The sequence below is a fragment of the Neophocaena asiaeorientalis genome, unplaced genomic scaffold (genome assembly GCF_003031525.2).
Source record: "Neophocaena asiaeorientalis asiaeorientalis breed wild unplaced genomic scaffold, Neophocaena_asiaeorientalis_V1.1 scaffold85, whole genome shotgun sequence".
NCBI lineage: Eukaryota > Metazoa > Chordata > Mammalia > Artiodactyla > Phocoenidae > Neophocaena > Neophocaena asiaeorientalis.
In genome coordinates this window covers 8,777,294-8,800,138 of record NW_020174301.1, presented here as the reverse complement: position 1 = coordinate 8,800,138, position 22,845 = coordinate 8,777,294, and the positions used below count along the sequence as shown (strand labels likewise).

The 22,845-nt window shown below is 37.5% G+C and overlaps 1 protein-coding gene and 2 non-coding genes across 3 annotated transcripts in view; all 3 read left to right on the top strand.

The window, feature by feature from the left end:
• The window catches only part of EIF3A (eukaryotic translation initiation factor 3 subunit A), a 33,503-nt gene that overhangs the window by 4,175 nt on the left and 6,483 nt on the right, over nucleotides 1–22,845 (top strand). The window contains exons 2-18 of the mRNA XM_024755966.1: nucleotides 2,748–2,938; nucleotides 3,093–3,229; nucleotides 3,627–3,790; nucleotides 5,324–5,523; nucleotides 6,727–6,935; nucleotides 8,427–8,598; nucleotides 12,115–12,219; nucleotides 12,597–12,695; nucleotides 14,220–14,336; nucleotides 14,581–14,766; nucleotides 15,390–15,737; nucleotides 16,391–16,495; nucleotides 16,584–16,697; nucleotides 18,151–18,273; nucleotides 18,818–18,971; nucleotides 19,783–19,967; nucleotides 22,354–22,442. Coding sequence (XP_024611734.1) covers nucleotides 2,748–2,938; nucleotides 3,093–3,229; nucleotides 3,627–3,790; nucleotides 5,324–5,523; nucleotides 6,727–6,935; nucleotides 8,427–8,598; nucleotides 12,115–12,219; nucleotides 12,597–12,695; nucleotides 14,220–14,336; nucleotides 14,581–14,766; nucleotides 15,390–15,737; nucleotides 16,391–16,495; nucleotides 16,584–16,697; nucleotides 18,151–18,273; nucleotides 18,818–18,971; nucleotides 19,783–19,967; nucleotides 22,354–22,442 — 2,698 coding nt within the window. The remainder of the gene's footprint in view (nucleotides 1–2,747; nucleotides 2,939–3,092; nucleotides 3,230–3,626; nucleotides 3,791–5,323; nucleotides 5,524–6,726; nucleotides 6,936–8,426; nucleotides 8,599–12,114; nucleotides 12,220–12,596; nucleotides 12,696–14,219; nucleotides 14,337–14,580; nucleotides 14,767–15,389; nucleotides 15,738–16,390; nucleotides 16,496–16,583; nucleotides 16,698–18,150; nucleotides 18,274–18,817; nucleotides 18,972–19,782; nucleotides 19,968–22,353; nucleotides 22,443–22,845) is intronic.
• LOC112406993 (small nucleolar RNA SNORA19) lies at nucleotides 12,320–12,451 on the top strand. The gene has a single exon (XR_003004651.1). It is a non-coding gene; the product is annotated as a small nucleolar RNA SNORA19 (small nucleolar RNA).
• Nucleotides 13,763–13,892, top strand: LOC112406992 (small nucleolar RNA SNORA19). The gene has a single exon (XR_003004650.1). It is a non-coding gene; the product is annotated as a small nucleolar RNA SNORA19 (small nucleolar RNA).

Genomic DNA, 22,845 nt, shown 5'->3' with positions numbered 1-22,845 from the left:
ATGTTAGATAATGTTATACATTGTTAGGTTAACACTTAAAAGAATTTCTTGTCAAGGATTTTTTTTTTCCTTAGGAGGAAGGTAAACATGATTTTAAAAAACAGATGTTTTAAGTTTTTTATAGTGTAAACTAGTGTTTAGTTCTGCCAATTTATTTTTCAAATGTTCAGTGGAGAGATTTTTCTGTGTGTGAAATTTGCCAGTTACTGAGTTTTAAGTTGAACATAACCAGAAAAATACCACCCCCTAGTCTATTAAGTGTACAAAAGAAAATAAGATGAGAAAAAATATAAATTTTAACCTTGGTCAGAAATAATGTGATAGAGGAGACTTTGCTTTTGATTGAGTTTCAAAACGAGCAACATACCTAAGATTGGAACTGATTTTGAAATATTGCCATGTACATGCCTTCAGGTTTAGGTGGTGAATTTTAAGAGTATACATTTCTTTGCTCTACGTTCTATTTTTCTTTCCCAATTAAAAAATAAACTTAATTTTAGAAATTTGAGATTTACAGAATTATCGTATAGTACAGAGGGATCCCATATACACCACACACAGATTCTCCTATTAATGAATATCTTACATCTGTGTGGTATATTTTTCACAATTAATGAATCAATGCTGTTACATTGTTATTAAGGAAAGTCCATACTTTGTTCATATTTCCTCAGCTTTTCCTAATGTCCCTTTTGTATTCCAGGATCCCATCTAGGATAGCACATTACATTTAGTTGTCTCCTTAGGCTCCTCTTGGTTGTGACAGTTTCTTAGGTTTGTTGATGGCCTTGATGGTTTTGAGCAGTATTGGTCAGGTATTTTCTCTCTCAGCTGGGATTTGTCTCAATATGTTTCTCATGTTTAGACTGGGATAAATAAGTGGAGTGATATTCTGTGCTCATGGATTGGAAGAGTAAATACTGTTGTCAGTTTTTCCAAACTTGTTATATAGATTCAGTGAGATCCCAGTGAGCTTTCTATTTTTTTTTAAAACTTATTTATTTTATTTATTTGGCTGGGTCTTAGTTGCAGCATGTGGGATCTTTCCTTGCAGCATGTGGACTTCTCTCTCATTGTGGTGCGTGGGCTCCAGAGCGTGCAGCCTCAGTAGTTGCAGCGCTCGGGTTTAGTTGCCCTGTGGCGTGTGGGATCTTAGTTCCTGAACCAGGGGTCAAACCCACGTCCCCTGCATTGGAAGGCGGATTCTTAACCACTGGGCCACGAGGGAAGTCCCCATGAGCTGTTCTGTAGGTATCTACAAGCTAATTCTGAAGTTTATGTGGAAAGGCAAAAGGTGTTGTATAGCCAACACAATACTGAAGAACAAAGTTGGAGTACTCACCCTACTTGATTTGAAGACTTTTCTATATGGCTACAGTAATCAAGACAGTGAGGTATTGGCAAAAGACTAGACAGATCAATAGAGAATGATAACTATAGAGCCCAGAAATAGACCCACACAGTCAATAGATTGTAAAGGAAAAAAGTCAATCTAACTTGTTTTTTCTGCCTCAAGTCTTAACATAAACTAACAAAAATTTCATCAGGCAGATCATTGTGACCGAAGTTATACTTGATTTTTCTGCATGTACAAGGGGGAGATTGTTTTCCCTCATGACTTGAATTTCTGGAACTTTAAAATATCTTAGAAAGATATAATTGGTACAGAGGAATTGAGTGAAATCTAGTTTTACCTGTAGGTCATATTTGAGATAGTATTAATTTTTCATTGTTTTACCTTGGATAATTTTGGCATAGCTTTAGAAGTCAAAAATAAATTTGAGCCATCATCAAAAAATCTAGAAACAATAAATGCTGGAGAGGGTGTGGAGAAAAGGGAACCTTCTTGCACTGTTGGTGGGAATGTGAATTGGTACAGCCACTATGGAGAACAGTATGGAGGTTCCTTAAAAAACTACAAATAGAACTACCATATGACCCAGCAATCCCACTACTGGGCATATACCCTGAGAAAACCATAATTCAAAAAGAGTCATGTACCAAAATGTTCATTGCAGCTCTATTTACAATAGCCCGGAGATGGAAACAACCTAAGTGTCCATCATCGGCTGAATGGATAAAGAAGATGTGGCACATATATACAATGGAATATTACTCAGCCATAAAAAGAAACAGAATTGAGCTATTTGTAATGAGATGGATGGACCTAGGGTCTGTCATACAGAGTGAAGTAAGTCAGAAAGAGAAAGACAAATACCGTATGCTAACACATATATATGGAATTTAAGAAGAAAAAAAAATGTCATGAAGAACCTAGGGGTAAGACAGGAATAAAGACACAGACCTACTAGAGAATGGACTTGAGGATATGGGGAGGGGGAAGGGTAAGCTGTGACAAAGCGAGAGAGTAGCATGGACATATATACACTACCAAACGTAAAATAGCTAGTGGGAAGCAGCCACATAGCACAGGGAGATCAGCTCAGTGCTTTGTGACCGCCTGGAGGGGTGGGATAGGGAGGGTGGGAGGGAGGGAAACACAAGAGGGAAGAGATATGGGAACGTATGTATATGTATAACTGATTCACTTTGTTATAAAGCAGAAACTAACACACCATTGTAAAGCAGTTATATTCCAATAAAGATGTAAAAAATATAAAATAAATTTGACCTCAAAAGAGATGGTAATAGGTTCAGAAATTAAAACAGCCAAATTAAAAAGCAAGATTTAGGCATTTATATAGTAATACATAACTGATTTTAATTCTCCTGAATTACTTTTCCAGAATTTCTTGAAGTTGGCAAAAAGCAGCCTGCTTTGGACGTTCTTTACGATGTTATGAAAAGTAAGAAACATAGAACATGGCAAAAGATACACGAGCCAATTATGTTGAAATACTTGGAACTTTGTGTGGATCTTCGCAAGAGCCACTTGGCTAAAGAAGGCTTATATCAGTATAAGAACATTTGTCAACAGGTATGAACAGCTGGGTTTTTATGTTTTCCTAAGTGCTTTTAGTAATTTTCAGAGGAGTTTGCCTCTGAAAGTTATTATGTTTTATATCATAAAGTTTGCTTTTAAAATATTTTATGGTTTGTTGGGGAAAGTTTTATTTATTTATTTTGTCTAGGTGAACATCAAATCTCTGGAGGATGTTGTTAGGGCATACTTGAAATTGGCAGAGGAGAAAACTGAAGCTGCTAAAGAAGAATCCCAGCAGATGGTCTTAGACATAGAAGATCTGGATAATATTCAAACTCCTGAGAGGTGTGTGGGTTAAATTGCTAAGTAAATTTTTCTCACTGTTTTTCTTTACATGTGTCTCCATCATACCCATTTGAAGTAGATGTTTGCTAGAAAGAATGCTTATCTTTGAAGTTTTAAATGTATGGTATCCTTAAGAAGTCATGTACTATTCAAAGTTCATAAAGGTGGAAAATTAAAACCATCAGATAGGAGGGTGTATACTAATTTAAATGGCTGTAATACAGGTTGGGAATTCAAATACTTTGGCACTAAGTGATAGCTTTACAGTGTGTCCAGAGTTGTAGTAAACATTTAAACTATTTTATAATGATCAATTTTGGTTTTGGTTTTTTAATCATATGGCAAAGTAGGAAACCATGTCTAAAATTGTTTTCAATGTTTTTAAATATTTTTGTAGTGTTCTCCTAAGTGCTGTAAGTGGTGAAGACACTCAGGATCGTACAGACAGATTACTTTTAACTCCATGGGTTAAATTCCTGTGGGAATCATACAGACAGTGTTTGGACCTTCTTCGAAACAATTCTAGAGTAGAGCGTCTCTACCATGATATTGCCCAACAAGGTAAAATAAGAACTGATTTGAAAGTTGACTTAAGGATAGGTTTTGCAAAAGATTAACTGTTAAAGTTAACCTCCTTTTCTCTGTAGTACTTATTTTACATAGTTTTTATTGTTGTAGATGATTAGCATTCATTTGAATATTACATAAATGATTATAAGAAACTTGTTTCATTAGTCAAGGTATTTCTCTATATTCCACTGATGTCTGAAACACCTTTTAAAGTCATTTTGGAATTTTCCAAGTGACTGAAAAGATAAACTTAACTTTTTGATTGCTTTCTGGCAAACTTGAGTTCTACTTTTGACTCTACAACATATTCTTTGGCAAGCTACTTAACCATGTACTGGGTTTCTGAAGTCTTTTTAAGGTCCAGAAGACTTACATGATTCTATGAAAAACTATATATTTTTCCTTTCTTAAACAGTGTTACTGAATATAGAACTAAACCTTGATGACTCGGGATCATCATAAAAAGTATCTAGTAGTTAATACTGCATGCACTTTTAATCTGAAGAACTGTGTTAAGTCTGTTTTCCTAATCTTGTCTTTTTGCCTTACTGTCAATGCAGCCTTTTAACTGTAAGTGACTTGAGAGTGGCTCTTGGCTTTTTCTTACTTTGGCCTTAGGCACAAGCAGGTGTTGCCATTCTTTTTAATATGGGGCTGATTGGCTGATCTGTTTCGTTATGGCTAGCATATGTGAATTTTCATTTAACACAAGCTAGGGCTTTTTGATAACAGTTGAGATAAATATTAACTTGTAGTTAAACTGCATCCTTTGAAATAGAAAATACTCTTTTTTAGGGGAAGGACAAATGTTATTTTAGCATAGCTTTTTTTTTTTTTTTTTTTTGTGGTACGCGGGCCTCTCACTGTTGTGGCCTCCCCCATTGCGGAGTGTGCTCCGGACGCACAGCCTCAGCGGCCATGGCTCACGGGCCCAGCCGCTCCACGGCATGTGGGATCTTCCCGGACCGGGGCACGAACCCTGCATCGGCAGGCGGACTCTCAACCACTGCGCCACCAGGGAAGCCCAGTATTGCATTTTTGACAGTAGAAAATGGCTATGTATTTTAATGGTGGAGCAAGTACTTCATTTGCACATCTGTGTACACAGTTGAAATTAGGTTACCACACACCCCCAATTTGTATTATTTAGTTTTAATTAGTGCAAAAGCTTGTTTTCTAGTAACATAGATAGGAAAGTTCATTGTATTTCAGACCAGAATTTTTTTGCTCTTTTAGGGTTTGAAGTGTTTGAAAGGTGAGTCCCTCCTAGACCTAAATTTGAATCGCTTCCTTTTGTAAACTCTCCCAGAACCGTATTTTAGTCCTAGACCAGGACTGATGACTATGTCTAAAAGGTGGTCAGGGCACATGAAGTGAGTTATGACTCTGATCACTTATAAAGACTGATGGTGAGTTTGGTAAATCTTGTTAAAATAACTGACCTTAGTATATGAAATAAAACCTATTCAAATACTTAAGTTGATGGTGGAAAGTACCTAATATATTTTACACTTATGCTTATAGCTTTCAAATTCTGCCTCCAATATACCCGTAAGGCTGAATTCCGTAAGCTATGTGACAATTTGAGAATGCACTTGTCTCAGATTCAACGCCACCATAACCAAAGTACAGCAATCAATCTTAATAATCCAGAGAGCCAGTCCATGCATTTGGAAACCAGGCTCGTTCAGTTGGACAGTGCTATCAGCATGGAATTGTGGCAGGTATGTTGTGAACTGTTAGCTTTTCTTTGTAGTAATAACAGCCCATATTACCTTTTTTTTCTTAATGAGTATCTGCATCTTGATAATCTGTTGGTTAATTTCAATAGATAGGTGACAAATTTAAGGTTGTCTAATGGAGTAGGAAGAGTTCTGGACAGGAAGTCGCAGATATTTTGGTTCTTGATGCCTGCTGTCAGTTCTGAGCCAAATCATGTAATCTTTTTCAGACCTCAGTGCTCAAAGTATGGCTTAATGCTTGGAGGATATGCATTTACAAAATTTTTAAAAGAAGTTTCATGGTAGTTTTCTGTCTGTTTACTCTGATTAAAAAAAAGTCTAAGTTCATCTTTCCATCTTATTTTTGTAGTAATTTTATTGTATTTTATAAAAGTATTGGTGGCAACAGGTTAGAAATGACAAAGATGAACTTGTCCTCTACCGCAGAGAGCTACAGAAGCACTGCACTAGATTATCTCCTAGATATTTCAGTGCTGCCCTGACTTAGTAAGCTATGCACAGTGAGTATCATACATTGGAGATCCCAGTGGTGTTGGGAATCTTGTCCTCAGCATGGTCTTTTTACTCTAAGAATTCTGCAAAGACATTTTCACATGAATTGTTTTTATATATTTGATTCCCCCACCAAATCTAATTGAAATTGCAGAGGAAGAAACTAAAAATTGGTAGTTTTTCAGCCAAGTGGAAATGTGATTTCCCGCTCTCTCCCCATATTTTCCTTTTCTGTAGGGTACACCCTTGGAATACTGTCTGATGAACTAAAGAGGAAAAAAAGTTCAATAGAAGACAAGTAAACACGCTTAGTATAGGAAAAATAGATAAGTAAAAGGGAGAAAATATCCATTATCTTTATCACTCAAGTAACCTCTATATTGTGTTTTATATCCTTTGAGATTAAAATATATATTCCCTCAAGCGGTACGATAATATGCATATTTTTTAAAAAAGTTTGGGCAATCTACTTTAAGCAGTTTAAGGATTTAGTGTTTTTGTAATTGTGATGTTTTTCTGAAATATATCAGATATTGAATTATAGACGAATAAAGAGAACCAGCCACACATGAAGGCATTTTATTTGCCATTTTTATTCTTGTGTTCTGTATTTTAAGTTTCATAAAGAGATTTGAGCTAGATTTGTTTGTTTGTTTAGAATGCAATGACTGTAATTTGTACCACTAATTTTAGGAAGCATTCAAAGCTGTGGAAGATATTCATGGGCTATTCTCCTTGTCTAAAAAACCGCCCAAACCTCAGTTGATGGCAAATTATTATAACAAAGTCTCAACTGTGTTTTGGAAATCTGGAAATGCTCTTTTTCATGCATCTACACTCCATCGTCTTTATCATTTATCTAGAGAAATGAGAAAGAATCTTACACAAGAAGAGATGCAAAGGTAAGAGTCTTATTATCAGATAGTATTGAAATTATGAAAGAAATAACTTCTAAATGGCATGATAGTGTTTGATGAGGGTTTCTCAGCTTCTGCACTGTTGACATTTGGGGCTGGTTCATTCTTTGTTGTGGAGGGGACTGCATTCAGGATCTTCAACAGCATCCCTGGTTTACCCACTGGGTGCCAGTAGCAGTCCTTCCAGTTGTAGCTACCAAAAATATCTTGACGTGGTTCTTCTTGGGCAGTATTTTTGGTCTTCAGTAGCTATCTTTTATCTGATAACTCTCCAACTGAGAAAATGGAATATTAGGAAAGTCAGTGTTAAGGTATGAGCTTTCTCTCCGCGTATGGGTATTTAGAATCTAGGAACGAATTAGACAAAACAAATGAGTACTTCTATCAAGTAACTTTTTCCCAACTATAAAACATTAACTGTATAGAATATTTGATGTGTGTATTTTTATGTAGATAGATAGTCTATAACCTAACAATCTAAAGACCATTTTATTTTTTTAACATATATACTTTTCTTTCAGTCATGTTTGGTTTTTATTGTACATTTCAGTTGGGCTCAGGCAACTCACATACCGTATCTTATTGGTAGACCGTGTTATTTTAGCCTCTAGTAGAAATATATACACCAGATTGTTTTCCTTTTAGCTTTTAAAGCAATACATGGAACCAAATAAATGAATTTTTCTAGTATGTATTTTTTTTAAATGACTCTTGAGGATAGTGTTCATTATGTCATTCACTGTCCTGTACGTAATCCATGTCTGTTTGGGATAAGAAAAAACCTGATTTTCCTTTGTTGTTTCTATACTCTCCCATTAGAAAATACTGTAAGAGTACTGTCATAATCATTAAGCTGTCTTGCTCTGTATGTTATTTTCCTTAATCCTCACAACAGCCTTGTGACTCAGAAAATGAAGTATTTTGCCTAAGGTTCCAGTCTTGGGAATCGTGAAGCTGAGATTCCAACTCTAGACTCTTGTGCTCCAGAGCACACAATCCTTAGTGTCCTACGGTGCTCTGAATTCAACCCGACTTTCCTTTTGTGTTTTAAGGAAGCTTTAGCTTTTGACCCCCACTTTCCATAATTATGTTCACTTATGGTCCTTGTAATTTTTTCCTCTTTCTTATTGTCATTTTTCCCTTCGTTTTAAAAGCTGCCTTAAATGTTTTTATAAGGAAGTATGGGGTACATGCAAATGTGTCTGTTCTGCCGTTTTACCCACAGTCTTTATAGCTAGAAGACATTGACGGTAGTAAGCGGGTGAATGAAGTTCTGCTTCTCCAAGTGTTCATTTTAGCATAGTCCATTTGTCTTTTAATTAATCCCATGCTTTGACGAATACTTACGAGTACAGTTTACCATGGTGGTGTACATATTCTATCAGTGGCATATTTTACTAGAGGATTAAAGAGAAGTGTCTTTCTGCTTATCAAGTAACATTTACATATTTAACAGATTGTAACTTTGTTCTCCAGAATGTCTACTAGAGTCCTTTTGGCCACTCTTTCCATCCCCATTACCCCTGAGCGTACTGATATTGCTCGACTTCTGGATATGGACGGCATTATAGTTGAAAAACAGCGTCGCCTTGCAACACTGCTAGGCCTGCAAGCCCCACCAACGCGAATTGGCCTTATTAACGATATGGTTGGTATAAGTTTTAGCATTCTTATGGCTTTGAACAGAAAGCTATATGGTCAGGTTTTATGATTATTAAATGCTGGGAATTCTGATGCATGGACAAGTTTGAGAACCACTGGTGTAAGTCAACACTGTGTTCATTTGAGGTGTTTTGTCTTGAGTGAGCTGGGGTTAAATTTGATGTAGCAGACAAGACTTGGACTAGCTTCAAGGAATAATATGGGCCACTTGGTAAGAGAAGTGATGATGGGCAAGAATGTTCAGGGGCAATAGAAAAAAATCAACCTGATAGGTGTTAGAAATATGATAATGAGGCTAGGAAAGAATGTGAGTTAGATTAGGCCCAATTCTGGACAGTTAAAATGTTTCCAACTTTTTTCTTTTAAACTTTCATTGTATGTTACTAAGGCAGTGATTCTTAATCAGGGCTATGCACTGAAATTTTGTGAAGTACTTTTTAAAATGCATTCACTAAATCAGTTTCAGAATATGGAGCCTAAGAGTTTGTATCTTCACAGTGTTTTACATTGGAATCTTTAATTCAGTGGAAATTTATCATGTGAGTGTCTGTTACATGCCAGGCAAGTGATGCTTAAATGGATTTGCACTCTTAGAGGAGTTTAGATTTTAGAGATTCTGATTAACAGTAATAGTCTGACTTAGTGGTTATTGTGGTACACCTCCAGCAAATTACTTTGGGACAAGAGAAGAAAGAGGGACAGGTATTAGAGAATAGGCCTTACTTTACTGGCAGTCAATTAATTTAGATAAAAATTAACACAATTTTTATATGGCAACAGTTTTCTCTTGTAACATACTGCTTTGTATAGTAGCAAGGCAAATTCCCTTTGTGGTCAACTTTTATAAAAAAACTTAATATCTAAAACAGTATTTCTCTGTCTTTGTATGCCTCCATGTTTTATTCTGCTTCCACTTGCAAAAATCAGCTTTGTGTTTTGGAAAGTTTTTATGGGACTGAATTAAATTATAAAACAACAGCATTGTGTTTAGGAAGAGGTCTTACTAGCAAAAAATTTTTTAAATACTGAAAAATGTGCCAAACTGGAAGTATAATCCATATCTCGTTGAGCCCATGTCTGTACATAGCACACCTTGATGTTAAAGATACTTATTCAGGAGTGAGTATTGGTGGGATCAGGGTCAGTAGCCAGGACATCCAGATCTGGGTCCTCATTGTACCCATAGATAAATGTTTAAAAGAAAGGTACTGGTTGGTGCCAGATGAATAGAATAGCTAACTTGAGTTCACCATATGTGCAAGGTCGAGACCTGAGTTTTGGGCTCATATAACTAAATTCATAATCACCAAGAGAATGATTCTAATATCTCAGGAACAGACTCAAATTAATCAAGTTCATAAGGTATTGTTAGGTCAGAAAGCCAATTATTAATTTTAGAGAGAAATGTACTTTAATAGATTATGGTAGCCTGTCTAGCACATTCCCTATTTGGAGGGGGTGCTAAATGGAAAATCTAGAATAATTATTTATTTATTTATTTTAAATCGAATTGTAGTTGGTTTACAGTGTTGTGTTAATTTTTGCTGTACAGCAAAGTGATTCAGTTATACATGTATGTACATTTTTTAAATATTCTTTTCCATTATGGCCTATCTCAGGATACTGAATATAGTTCCCTGTGCTGTATAGTAGGACCTTGTTGTTTATTCTGTATGGAAGAGTTTGCATCTGCTAACCCCAAACTCCCAGTCCGTCTCTATACCCCGCACCCCCAGCAGCCGCCAGTCTATGCTCTGTGGGTCTGTTTCTGTTTCATAGATAGGTTCATTCGTGTCATATTTTAGATTCCACATATAAGTGATATCACATGGTGTTTGTCTTTCTCTTTTTGAATTCACTTAGTATGATAATCTGGTTGCATCCATGTTGCTGCAAACGGCATTATGTTTTTTTGTATGGCTGAGTAGTATTCCAGAGTGTGTGTGTGTGTGTGTGTGTGTGTGTGTGTGTGTATTACGTCGTCTTTATCCATTCATCTGTTGATGGAAATTTAGGTTGTTTCCGTGTCCTGGCTATTGTGGATAGTGCAGCTGTGAACATAGGGGTGATGTATCGTTTTTAATTATAGTTTTGCCCAGATATATGCCCAGGAGTGGGATTGATGGGTCATATGGTAATTCTAATTTTAGTTTTCTGAGGAACCTCCATACTGTTCTCCATAGTGGCTGCCCCGATTTACATTCCCACCAGCAGGGTAGGAGGGTTCCTTTTTCTCCACACCTTCTGCAGGATTTATTTGTAGACTTTTTGATGATGGCTATAGAATAATTTCTTGATAGGAATGAAATCAGGACTGGGGGAATTTTATTTGAATGCTTGTATCACATCTTATTCCTATAAACATACAAGGGCACTTACAAGGGAAGTATTCAAATGCTGTGGGACATCAGTCATGCACGCATTTTGCACTGGAGATAAACCTAGAGTGCTCGAGAGTGTGGACATCCTCCTGTCTTGGAGATGGGATCTGCCAACAGTTGCCTCAGTTTGGAACCTAGTCTGTAGGGGTACGTGCTCCTGTGCTTTGGGGGTCTTGGTTTGTTGGCTGCAGTTGTTCTCTCTTCGGGTTAGCAGTTTCCAACAAGTAAAGGATAAAGGTCACATGCACTGCATGTAGTTAGAGCACAGGTAAGATAGGATTTGGTAATGGGCAGTTTTGGAGTTTATAAAATTATACCACTTTTTTGTCTCCTTTGTGAGGGCGGTTTATGCAAGCAGCATCTTTATTGTGAAAGGAAGTTGAGTTCTATTCAAATATAAACTTAAAATGTATTAAACTGTAACTTTTTTTAAAGTACAAATCATAAATGTAATAGGCATAAATTCTCAAAAGATTTTTCCAGTCAACACTCTCCCATTTCCCCCAAGAAGAACCACTGTCCTGATTTATAACACCACAGATTAATTTTCCCTGTTTGTATATTTTATATGAAATGTAAATTTCACATAAATGGAATAATACGTGAAATTCTTTTCCTCACCATCTGGGAGATTTATTCATGTATTGAATGTAGCTGTGCTTGCTTTGACCGTTTCTGTATATTATGTGAACCTATCCCTTTTTGTCCGGAGTTTTTTTTTTTTGAGTTTGTGGCTATCAGGAGTGACGCTGCTGTAATAACTTTTGTGTGATAAAGTTGTTTGTAAACTGGTATTTTACTTGTTATTGATAATAAATTAGTCGATGTTGGCCACACAGATTGTCTTTGTAAATATTTTGATTGTGTTGATGAGTTTTTATTTCCCTTGTAAATTCTTCTGGGGTTTCACTGTAGAGAGCTGCATAATTTGGGGCAGGAGACTCAGAGTAGTGGTCCTGGATTTCTTTTTCAGAAATTTCAAGGAGGTGAGGTTGAGGCTAGATAATCTTAGAGTCATATCCCAGATTTCCAATCGTATATTTTTCTTTAATTTATAATCATTTCAGAATCCCAGTTGAAAACACCTTCAGCATTTAAACCTTTTGTTTTGCTTACTGTAGGTCAGATTCAATGTGCTGCAGTATGTTGTCCCAGAAGTAAAAGACCTTTACAATTGGCTAGAAGTCGAATTTAACCCACTAAAACTCTGTGACAGAGTCACAAAGGTAAGCTTTGGTTACATTACCACGTAGCCAGCCCTGTTGCAGTTTTAGGTTGTATTTTTATTTGTTAAGAGAGAAGTGTTGTCCTGTGTGTTTGAATTTGGTGCACATTTCGTTGTCTTTTTTTTTTTTTATGTCAAGAGAAAAGATATTTCTGATACGCTAAATAAACCTTTGGAGGTAAATTAGCAGCACGACTAATTTAGCCATTGCTGTCAGTCACCTTCAGACAGCAGTCAATAGCTGCATATTACCTTTTGTATTTCTTTGCATTGTGTGGTGGTTTTGTATGTTAAGAAAATTGCAAAAAAATATCTCAGGTGTTTTAGTATTTGTCGTGTAGAAAACATAACTCTTTTTCAATTTAATGGATTTTATAGGTTTTAAATTGGGTAAGGGAGCAACCTGAAAAGGAGCCAGAGTTACAACAGTACGTCCCACAGCTGCAAAACAACACCATACTCCGGCTTCTCCAGCAGGTAAAGATGAAAAAAATGAATGTTTTATGGACGAGCTGTAATTTCTCCCTTGATTGTTTTGATCACAAAACTAAAAAATATAGGAATAGCCTAGAAAATGAAAGCCTCCCCAAATTCTACCCTCCACCAAAGTTAGTTTTATTATTTATCTGTTTGATTTGAAAAAACAATTATGTGATTCATAACGGCTTTTGTCTCTTTTTGTTGACCACTGTCTTCGTACATTTTTCCTTGTTAGCCGTTTATGTCTTATTCCTTTTAATACCTACGTAGTTTTTCATTGTCTAAAGGTACCATGATTTATTTATTCAGAGTCTATTGATGGAATTTTTCTTTTCTTTCTTTTCTTTTCTTTTTTTTTTTTTTTGCGGTATGTGGGCCTCTCACTGTTGTGGCTTCTCCCGTTGCGGAGCACAGGCTCCAGACGTGCAGGTTCAGTGGCCATGGCTCATGGGTCCAGCCGCTCCGCGGCATGTGGGATCTTCCCAGACCAGGGCACGAACTCACGTCCCCTGCATCGGCAGGCGGACTCTCAACCACTGCGCCACCAGGGAAGCCCTGATGGAAATTTTTTAGTTTTTTTGCTGTCATAAAATGTTGCAGTAGTGAGCATCTTCTGTACTTGTATCTTTGCATTCTTCTGTGATTTCCTGTAGCTAAGAAGTGGAATTAGTCATGGTCTACACATTTAAAGCTTTAATAGATCCTCAAAGATCGGATTCATGGGCCCTCCCACCAGTAGTGAACAAGAAATAGAAAGCCTTTTTTCCTGCTAACACTAAGTATTATCAGTCTTTTTTTTTTTTTTTTTGGCTGCACTGCACGGCCTATGGGATCTTAGTTCCCTAACCAGGGATAGAACCCATGCTCCTTGTGTTGGAAGCACAGAGTCTAAACCACTGGACCGCCAGGGAAGTCCCAGTATTGTCAGTCTTGTAACGTATTTTAGCCCACCTTTGTACTTAAGTTTGAATATTATGGTTTCTGATATGGCTTTAATGATCCTGTTTTGTCTTCCGTTTGTTTCATTTGGGGGGCGCTTTTACTATATGTTCACTTTCATATTTGTGCACATTTCATTGACCTGCTTTCTCTCCTGTATGTGAGCAGTGTTATTTCTTATGTGCTATACAAATAATTGAAGGTTAATTAGCAGTATAACTAAGTAGTAATACTGCCAGTCTCCTTCAGACAAATAAACAATTTTATTAAGTGTTCAGATGAATTAGGTAAGTAGCAGGTCTCTGTCTACAAATATGTGACCATTTAGGTGTTTGTTTTTTTTTAATGAAACTAGGATATGAAAGGATTATGTGATGGTTCAAAATATAGCATAATCCTTTGAAATAGCCTTGGATTGTAATTCCAGCTCCAGCAATGTACTGTTAACATACTCTGAGCTTCAGTTTTCTTTTCTTTGAAAAATAGGCTAAATTTCTACTTTCCATGGTTGTCATGAGACTCCACATAAAAATTGCTGAATAAATGATAGCTATTATTACTAACCTTGTGTTTTTTATGCAGGTGGCACAAATTTATCAGAGCATTGAGTTTTCTCGTTTGACTTCTCTGGTTCCTTTTGTTGATGCTTTCCAACTGGAACGGGCCATAGTAGATGCAGCTAGGCACTGCGACCTTCAGGTAGGTGCTGCAAGGGGACTCTGAGGTTGGAGACCTTTGAGGACGAAAAAACGCACACTCTTTGTTTCTCAGCTTTTGGTACAGTGGCACCGTTGTAAAGCTTTATTGAATTAATCTTCTAGCTTTTATATTTGACATTCTTCAGTTAATTTTTTATTTGAAATTTTAATCAAGTTATTCATTTGTAGAATGACTGTATTTGCATGTAGATTTAACTGTTGATAATACCATTTAATTTTCAAAGGTTCGTATTGACCACACATCTCGGACCCTTAGTTTTGGATCTGATTTGAATTATGCTACTCGAGAAGATGCTCCAATTGGTCCTCATCTGCAGAGCATGCCTTCAGAACAGATCAGAAATCAGCTGACAGCCATGTCCTCAGTACTTGCAAAAGCCCTTGAAGTCATTAAGCCAGCTCATATACTGGTATGTATCTTTGGGGAAATGGACTACAGAATTTTTGAGGGGCCCTTATGTCTTTCACAAAAAGGTTTGAGACAATGTCTGAGAGAAGGGATTTATTATATATTTCCTATTGATATTTAGTTGTATTTGATAGTTTTGGTATTTTATCAAATATCTTTATCAGATATACAGATCTTTGAGCTTCCTTCCATGGGATAAAATGATAACACTACTCTGGTAATGTGATAGACGGAGTACTGTTAAACCGTACGATAACAGACCACATGTGATGACCCTCCAAATAGGGGAGTACTATGATTGGGCTTTTCCTTTCTGCTTCAGTTGTTTCTTGTTTGTGAGCTCTGTTAGTATTCCACCTTGGCTTGAACACTTTAAAGTAGATCTGGTTCAGGGAAAAGTCAACCTAGCAGATACGTTCTTCAGCTATGTCATTACTGTTAAAGACTTCAAGTAGGAGTAGCGCCATAGTATTTGGTACTGGGAACCAGTAGCTTGAATGATGTTATCGTCTGTTATTAACTGCAGATGCATGTAAGGATAATATATTAGGATTATGTAATATTTTTGATGTCTGATACCATGGTATGTCGCTTACATTTTTTTTAATGCATTTGTTTTTGAAGCAAGAGAAAGAAGAACAGCATCAGTTGGCTGTTACTGCATACCTTAAAAATTCACGGAAAGAGCATCAGCGTATCCTGGCTCGCCGGCAGACAATTGAGGAAAGGAAAGAGCGGCTTGAGAGTCTGAATATTCAGCGTGAGAAAGAAGAGCTGGAGCAGAGGGAAGCTGAACTCCAGAAAGTACGGAAGGCTGAAGAAGAGAGGCTGCGACAGGAGGCAAAGGAGAGAGAGAAGGAGCGTATCTTACAGGAACATGAACAAATCAAGAAGAAAACTGTTCGTGAGCGTTTGGAGCAGATCAAGAAGACAGAACTGGGAGCTAAAGCGTTCAAAGATATTGACATTGAAGTATGTAGCATATTATGCATTAAAAACTTCAGTTTTATTCTGGTCTCTTAGAAGCACAGTTCTTTTTTTGCGGTACGCAGGCCTCTCACTGTTGTGGCCTCTGCCGTTGCGGAGCATAGGTTCCGGACGCGCACGCTCAGCGGCCATGGCTCACGGGCCCACCCGCTCCGCGGCATGTGGGATCTTCCCAGACCGGGGCACAAACCCGTGTCCCCTGCATTGGCAGGCGGACTCTCAACCACTGCGCCACCAGGGAAGCCCAGAAGCACAGTTTTTTACCATTTATTGGTTTATTTTGGGTTATTTGGTTATTTCACTCATTTTGATACAGCTAGTTCATTAATCTCTGAAGTAAGCATTTGTTTTTAGTGATGCTACAGTTTTTAGCCGCTGTTGAAATGGAGTTTGGATACGGTAGCATGGAGGAATAAGAAATAGATGTTAAGATTACATTGTTTTTCCCTACAATCAAGTGGAAATAAGGCTGTTTTAAAACATTCTTATATTGCCTGAATTTACCCATTGCAAACATTTGCCCATTATAAAGAAAGTAATTTAGCATATGTTTCTAGAAAGAAATGGTGCTCCATATTGACTGCTATGCACTTCTTTTATACTCTTATTAATTATGGTGCGTTTGTATTACTTTCCAGGACCTTGAAGAATTGGATCCCGATTTCATCATGGCTAAACAGGTTGAACAACTGGAGAAAGAAAAGAAGGAACTTCAGGAACGCTTAAAGAATCAAGAAAAAAAGGTAAATGAAAGAACTGGTGAACTTTAATATGCCAAGTTTAAAAGAATTTTATTTTTTTTTAAACAACACTTGTTTTCATGACATTCAGATTGACTACTTTGAAAGAGCTAAACGTTTGGAAGAAATCCCTTTGATAAAGAGTGCTTATGAAGAACAGAGAATTAAAGACATGGATCTGTGGGAACAACAAGAAGAAGAAAGAGTAAGGTTTTCATTTAATTATATTTTCAGACTGTAAGCTATAATGAAGTCCTCTGCCAGTAATGGGAACAGGGTTTCAAATTGATTTTTGTATTCTTTTGCCAGATACGGTGCTTTCATGTCTGCATGCCAACAGATTGGTAGACAGACACATTTTCAGAATAGAGATTAAAAAATGAAACTTGTAAAATACAAAGGATAGCTGAAAATTTTATTTAAAAAAAAACAGCAATTCACATGCCGCGTATTTCACCAATTTAAAGTGTGCAGTTGATGGTTTTAGTGTATTTGCAGAATTGTGCGACCTAATTTTATAACACACCCCAAAAGGAACTTCATACCTTAGCAGTCACTCCGCTTTCCCTCCGCCCCTCAGCAGCCGCTAATCTCCTGCCTGTCTCTAGACTTGCCTGCTTGGGATATTTCTTCTAGATGGAGTCATACAGTCTGTTTTTTTGTGACTAAACAGCTCCTTCTATAGTTTTGTTAGTCTGTATTGTATGTATTTACCTAACGATACAAAAGCAACATTTGCAAATGCTTGTAGCGGCCACATTTGTAGTAAAAACGAGTGACCTCATTCCGGTTAAGAAAATAACCACAGGCAGGAGACAACACACAGCTATGGAGGCTGCCTCTCCTTCTTGGTTCCATTGGATTGTTGTCATTCTGGGCCTAGTGTTGCCAGTTTTTTTAGAAGTTGTAATTTGTGTGGTAATTCTTTAAATGTATGAAATTAGAAAAAGAAAAGTGTTACAGACCAGCTAAAATGCTTAAGAGGATTTGCTCCATGTGCCCTGAAACCTTTTATTGTTTCACTTGGAGCACAAAGGAAAAGCTTTCCTATATGAGTAATTCATCGTGCCTTAACCTCCAGTTTTTGTTTTTTTTTTGGCGGTACGCGGGCCTCTCACTGCTGTGGCCTCTCCCGTTGCGGAGCACAGGCTCCGGATGCGCAGGCTCAGCGGCATGGCCCACGGGCCTAGCCGCTCCGCGGCATGTGGGATCTTCCCGGACATGTGGGATCTTCCCGGACCGGGGCACGAACCCGTGTCCCCTGCATCGGCAGGCAGACTCTTAACCACTGCGCCACCAGGGAAGCCCTCCAGTTGTTTTTAAGGAAGAAAATGCGTTAAATAATAAAGCCATAGTGCCTATTATACCATGAGGTATTTGTTATTTTGTTTTACTATATACATTTCAGTTTTTCCTCTATAAATGTTGTGGTACCATGGGGTTAAAACTGTTTCTTACAGATGCTCCAAGTTGTCTTTATCCATCTTCTGTCCCTGATTGTCTTCCTAGGGATGTGTTACCCTTCCATTTTTATGGCAGAATGGAAGGGGCGAAGGAACTTGCTGTAATTCTTCAAGAATATCTGTCAGGAATTGGGGATAAATTAGTAAGTAGATAATGAATACTTTGAAATTTAACTTTGTATCATATATTTGCAGATTACTACAATGCAGCTAGAACGGGAAAAGGCTCTTGAACATAAGAACCGAATGTCACGGATGCTTGAAGACAGAGATTTATTTGTAATGCGGCTCAAGGCAGCACGACAGTCTGTTTATGAGGTGAACTTACTGGTTTCAGGGAAACATCTATTCATGAGCTTTTGGGTTTTACCTTAAGATTTCTTCTTTAACCTGCTGGTACATTCTGTCTTGAGCTAACATTGATAATAGTCATTCAAGTAATATTTTAATAGAGGTATCTTGAAATTATTTTATAGGCCAAGTAACCATCACTATGAACAAATTTTTCTGAAGGTGAAAGTGGACTGCATAAAATTTGCTTTTGATACAAGCTTTTGTTTATTCTTTGATTCAGAAAGGAAGAAACTAGATCAAAGTGTCCTGCTCTTAGTTTCTGACTTAATCATTTGATTTATTGTATAAAAATAAACCCACTGGGTATAGATAATATTGTCAGTTAAAAATTTTAAAAATTCGACATGCGAGAACTTCAGTCATTTGGAAATTTGGTTTTTATACTTAATGGTTGCTTTCTGTGGTTCCACGAAACTTGCAATGATTTTGTAAACTTAAAACTTACTGCCAGTTTGTAGCCCTTGAAAATTTCATTGTTTTTTATTTTTTGGTAACCATTCAATTACAGGAAAAACTTAAACAGTTTGAAGAGCGATTAGCAGAAGAAAGACATAATCGTTTGGAAGAACGTAAAAGACAACGTAAAGAAGAACGAAGAATAACCTATTACAGAGAAAAGGAAGAGGAGGAGCAGAGGAGGGCAGAAGAAAAAATGCTGAAAGGTAAAACTATATAGACAGACTGGAGGTATATGGGAAGGCTGGTGGTAGGTCCAGTTTATACAGTCTTACTTAGAAAATAGAGGAATGTGTCCCCTGCATCGGCAGGCACTTTTCTTTTTTTTTCTTTTTCTTTTCTTTTTTTTTTGCGGTACGCGGGCCTCTCACTGTTGTTGCCTCTCCCGTTGCGGAGCACAGGCTCCGGATGCGCAGGCTCAGTGGCCATGGCTCACGGGCCCAGCCGCTCTGCGGCATGTGGGATCCTCCCAGACCGGGGCATGAACCTGTGTCCCCTGCATCGGCAGGCGGACACCCAACCACTGCGCCACCAGGGAAGCCCGATGATTGGCTTCTTAACTGCAGCTAACTAGTTCTCAGGTTCTGACAACCCAGCCTGTAGTTTTCTGCAGTTTGTTATCTGTGAGGGTGTTAGGTCCTCTGCCAGCTTATTTCCACATTTTTGGTGTTCTTTTGAAAATTCTGCCTTTTTATTTTTTATCACTATAGTCTATATAGTGTTAACATTTATTGAGCAACACATGCCAGATGAAGTCTCTCAGATGATCCTTTATCTGGCATCCCAGATGCTCAGGAGTTGGGGGAGGGCTGCTCCTTTAGTTGTGTTGAGCGGCATAATACTTGTGTTCTTGAATATTTCTGATATTCAAGTTTAACTGATTGTAAACTCTTTTAAAATTCTTAAAAAGAATTTCCTTCTACATTATGCTGCCTCTTTAATACCAGAGAAGTAGACCTAGCACTGGGGGAAGCGTGCAGGTAGGACGCGCACTTTATAACCTGATACGTTGTACAGAGCGGGAAGAGAGAGAGCGTGCTGAACGGGCGAAACGTGAGGAGGAGCTTCGAGAATATCAGGAGCGGGTAAAGAAATTAGAAGAGGTTGAAAGGAAAAAACGCCAAAGGGAGTTGGAAATTGAAGAAAGGGAACGTCGTAGAGAGGAGGAGAGAAGACTTGGTGATGATCCACTTTCTAGAAAGGTAAGTATAGACATCACTCTGTTTTTATGTGATATGTGTTTATCAGCCAGGTCTCTTGCATGATGCGTTTGGTCAATGTCAGTGTCTGGGCTTGGTGTTTTAAATCACATTATTCACGTTTCTTTTTAAGTCTGGTATTGCTTTGTCTTCCCAAAGACAGAAGGTTCCTAGGGGCAGTGGGGAGGGGATTAGAGTTGTCTTAGCAAAGTTTGGATTTTATAATAAGCTTCAGTTTAGAATACTTAATTCAGTAAGAACTAATCCCGTGAAACTAAGTATTTGACACAAAGTAACACAGTCGTATGGAAGAGGGACTGTTTTGGTTCCTTGAAAGGAGTTACTGTGAATTAGGAGGATGATGTGAGGGTACTCAAAGATGAATCTGGGGGACCAGCAGTATTCACCATCCCTTTAGGAGCTTGGTAGAAATGCAGAATCTCAGGCCCAATGCCAAATCTTCTGATTCAGAGTCTGCATTTTAACAAGAGTACCAAGTGATTCAAATGCTGGTCTAAATGTTTATTTTTAATATGCATTCATGTCCAAAACTGACCTGTGTTTCTCATTTTATCTTGTGTAAAGGGGGGGTATCTCTTTAATCCCCTCTTCTGGTGGTGACATTGTACCTACTTAACCACAGTGTTTTGAATCCCTCCCTCTCCATTCTGTCCCTATGCTCCTGCCTTAATTCAGATTGTTTCTTTTGCCTGTATTACTTACTGGTCTTAACTATTTTCCCTGATCGTAATCTTCCCCAGCTTCACATCTTCCTCTATACAGTGGCCTGCTTGGTTTTTCATAATGCATATTTGATTGTTAGCCCTGCTCTTGGTTTCAAACCTTCCTTTGAGTGGTACTCATTGCTTAGAGCCAAAGGTAAAAAACATTCCTTAGCAGTCAGGGCCTTTTATGTTTATTGCTTTTTTCATTAGCTTCATCTATCACCATATTCTTCTTAGTCACCTATACGTTAGCTATTCTGAGCTAGTTTTAGGCTTTATCGTGTCTGTGACATCTGCCTGCATGCTCTTTGTTTTTCCTGGGATGTGTCCATGCTACCCTTTAAGTAAAATACTGCTTATTTTTTAAGGTTAGAGATGAGTAGCTGGAGGTATGTGTGCCACACTTGTATCAAATGCTTAACTTTACTGGAGGACCTGCTACTAGTTATCTTTGTAGCCTTCAATTTGTTTTATAATATATAGATAAATTTTTAGTTTTGTTACTCTTGTTGCTAATTTCTGTGAGTATTCTTTTTCTGTTGGGCACAAAGTGCTGTATGTGTGAAATCAGAGTTACAGTGTTTGATTTGCTACATCCTGTTAATTTGCTTCATCTTCTGAAGTAGATGAGGTAAATCACCCGTGGTTATGGGTTTCTAATTCTTTTCATTAGTTTTTGAAATTCTGTGTTCATCCCTTTTTTTTGTTGTTTCTGTTTGTGGGCCCCCCTCTTCCCTTTCAGTTGGAGAGTCTTTAGTTATCTGTTAATGTTTAACATGGTAACTAGTATATGCGGCTTTATTCCTGACATTTGGTTTGGTGTTTTTTATTTGCTTCCATGTCCCTGCCACTCACCCCTTCCTTTCTTTAAGCCAAACTTCAGAAGTTTTCTCAGCTCATTTGTTGTGCAAAACTCTGTTCTTTTAGTGATTACCATCTGCTCTTTTCAAAGTCTAAACTTGCAGTGTGTAAATTTTGAGAACTCTTCCCTCTCTTCAGAACAGAACAAAATTTTGAGCACACCTTAAGTTTTATTGCCTCCAGTGCATTAAAACAATGCTAATCTCTCTATTTAGAAATCATTTAACAGTTTTACAACCTTGTTGGCAACATGATTTAGTTTAAAATATGTTTACACTGTTTATCACCCTTTCCCCTTTGCAGATAAGTTGTTTCGTAGAGTGTATATTTTATCAAGTATTTTTGTGTATGTCTCAAAAGAGGATTCGTTTTTCTCTCTCAGTTGAATAATGGTTCATTGGTTTGGCCAGTTCAAAGTCATCCTCCTCCAGAAGTTTAGAGACCTGTGCTCACTGTCCTAGTATATAATGGGAGGAGGGTTCTCGATAATAGTCTTGGTCTTGTTACTTTTGTAGATACTCTGCTTTATTCCTTGGAAGCTCTGAGCATATGGTCTGTTATTCACCCGTTTTGGCATGTGTGCCCTGTCAGTCAGGATTCAGTTTACTTAGAGCAGATAGAATTTCCTTAACTTAGGGAAATTTTTTCTCCTTTTCTTCTGGCCTTTCATAGTCCATCTCTTTTAACGTTTCACTTATTCTTTTCATCTCTTTGTCCTTTTGTTACTGAGATTCCTGTTCAGTTTATATGTTGATCAGTAGTGTTGCTAATGTAGTGCCTCTCATTACCTTTGCTCAATGTAGGACCCTCGTTGGGGTGATAGAGATGCAGAAGGCACATGGAGAAAAGTACCTGAAATAGATTCTGAGTGGAGAAGAGGCCCACCAGAGAAGTAAGTAGAGTTAAGGAAAGTAGTACCAGCAAATCATAGATCCTGTTAATATCTTATCGGTGTTTTTCCCATTTGGTTTATTTTGTAGGGGTGGGGAAAAGGGAGTCATGAAGTATTGTACACATGTCTGTTACTGAAATGTTTGCTTCAGTGCTGCTGTAATTACTGACTTATAAATATCTTGGGAAATACGTGCTTCAGTTTTTTTTTTTCTTTTTAATTCCCTAAACTAATAGTATTGAGGTTAGAGTAAGAATGAACAGTTCCATAACATTTTTCTCATCGTTTTGAAAGCTTGTAGTAATAGATTTAGAAATTGCTACGGTATTCCTCATAAAGTGCAGATAACCTTTTTTTTTAAGGCACTTGTCTGCTTATTGGTTTAATTCATTGTTGATGTAAG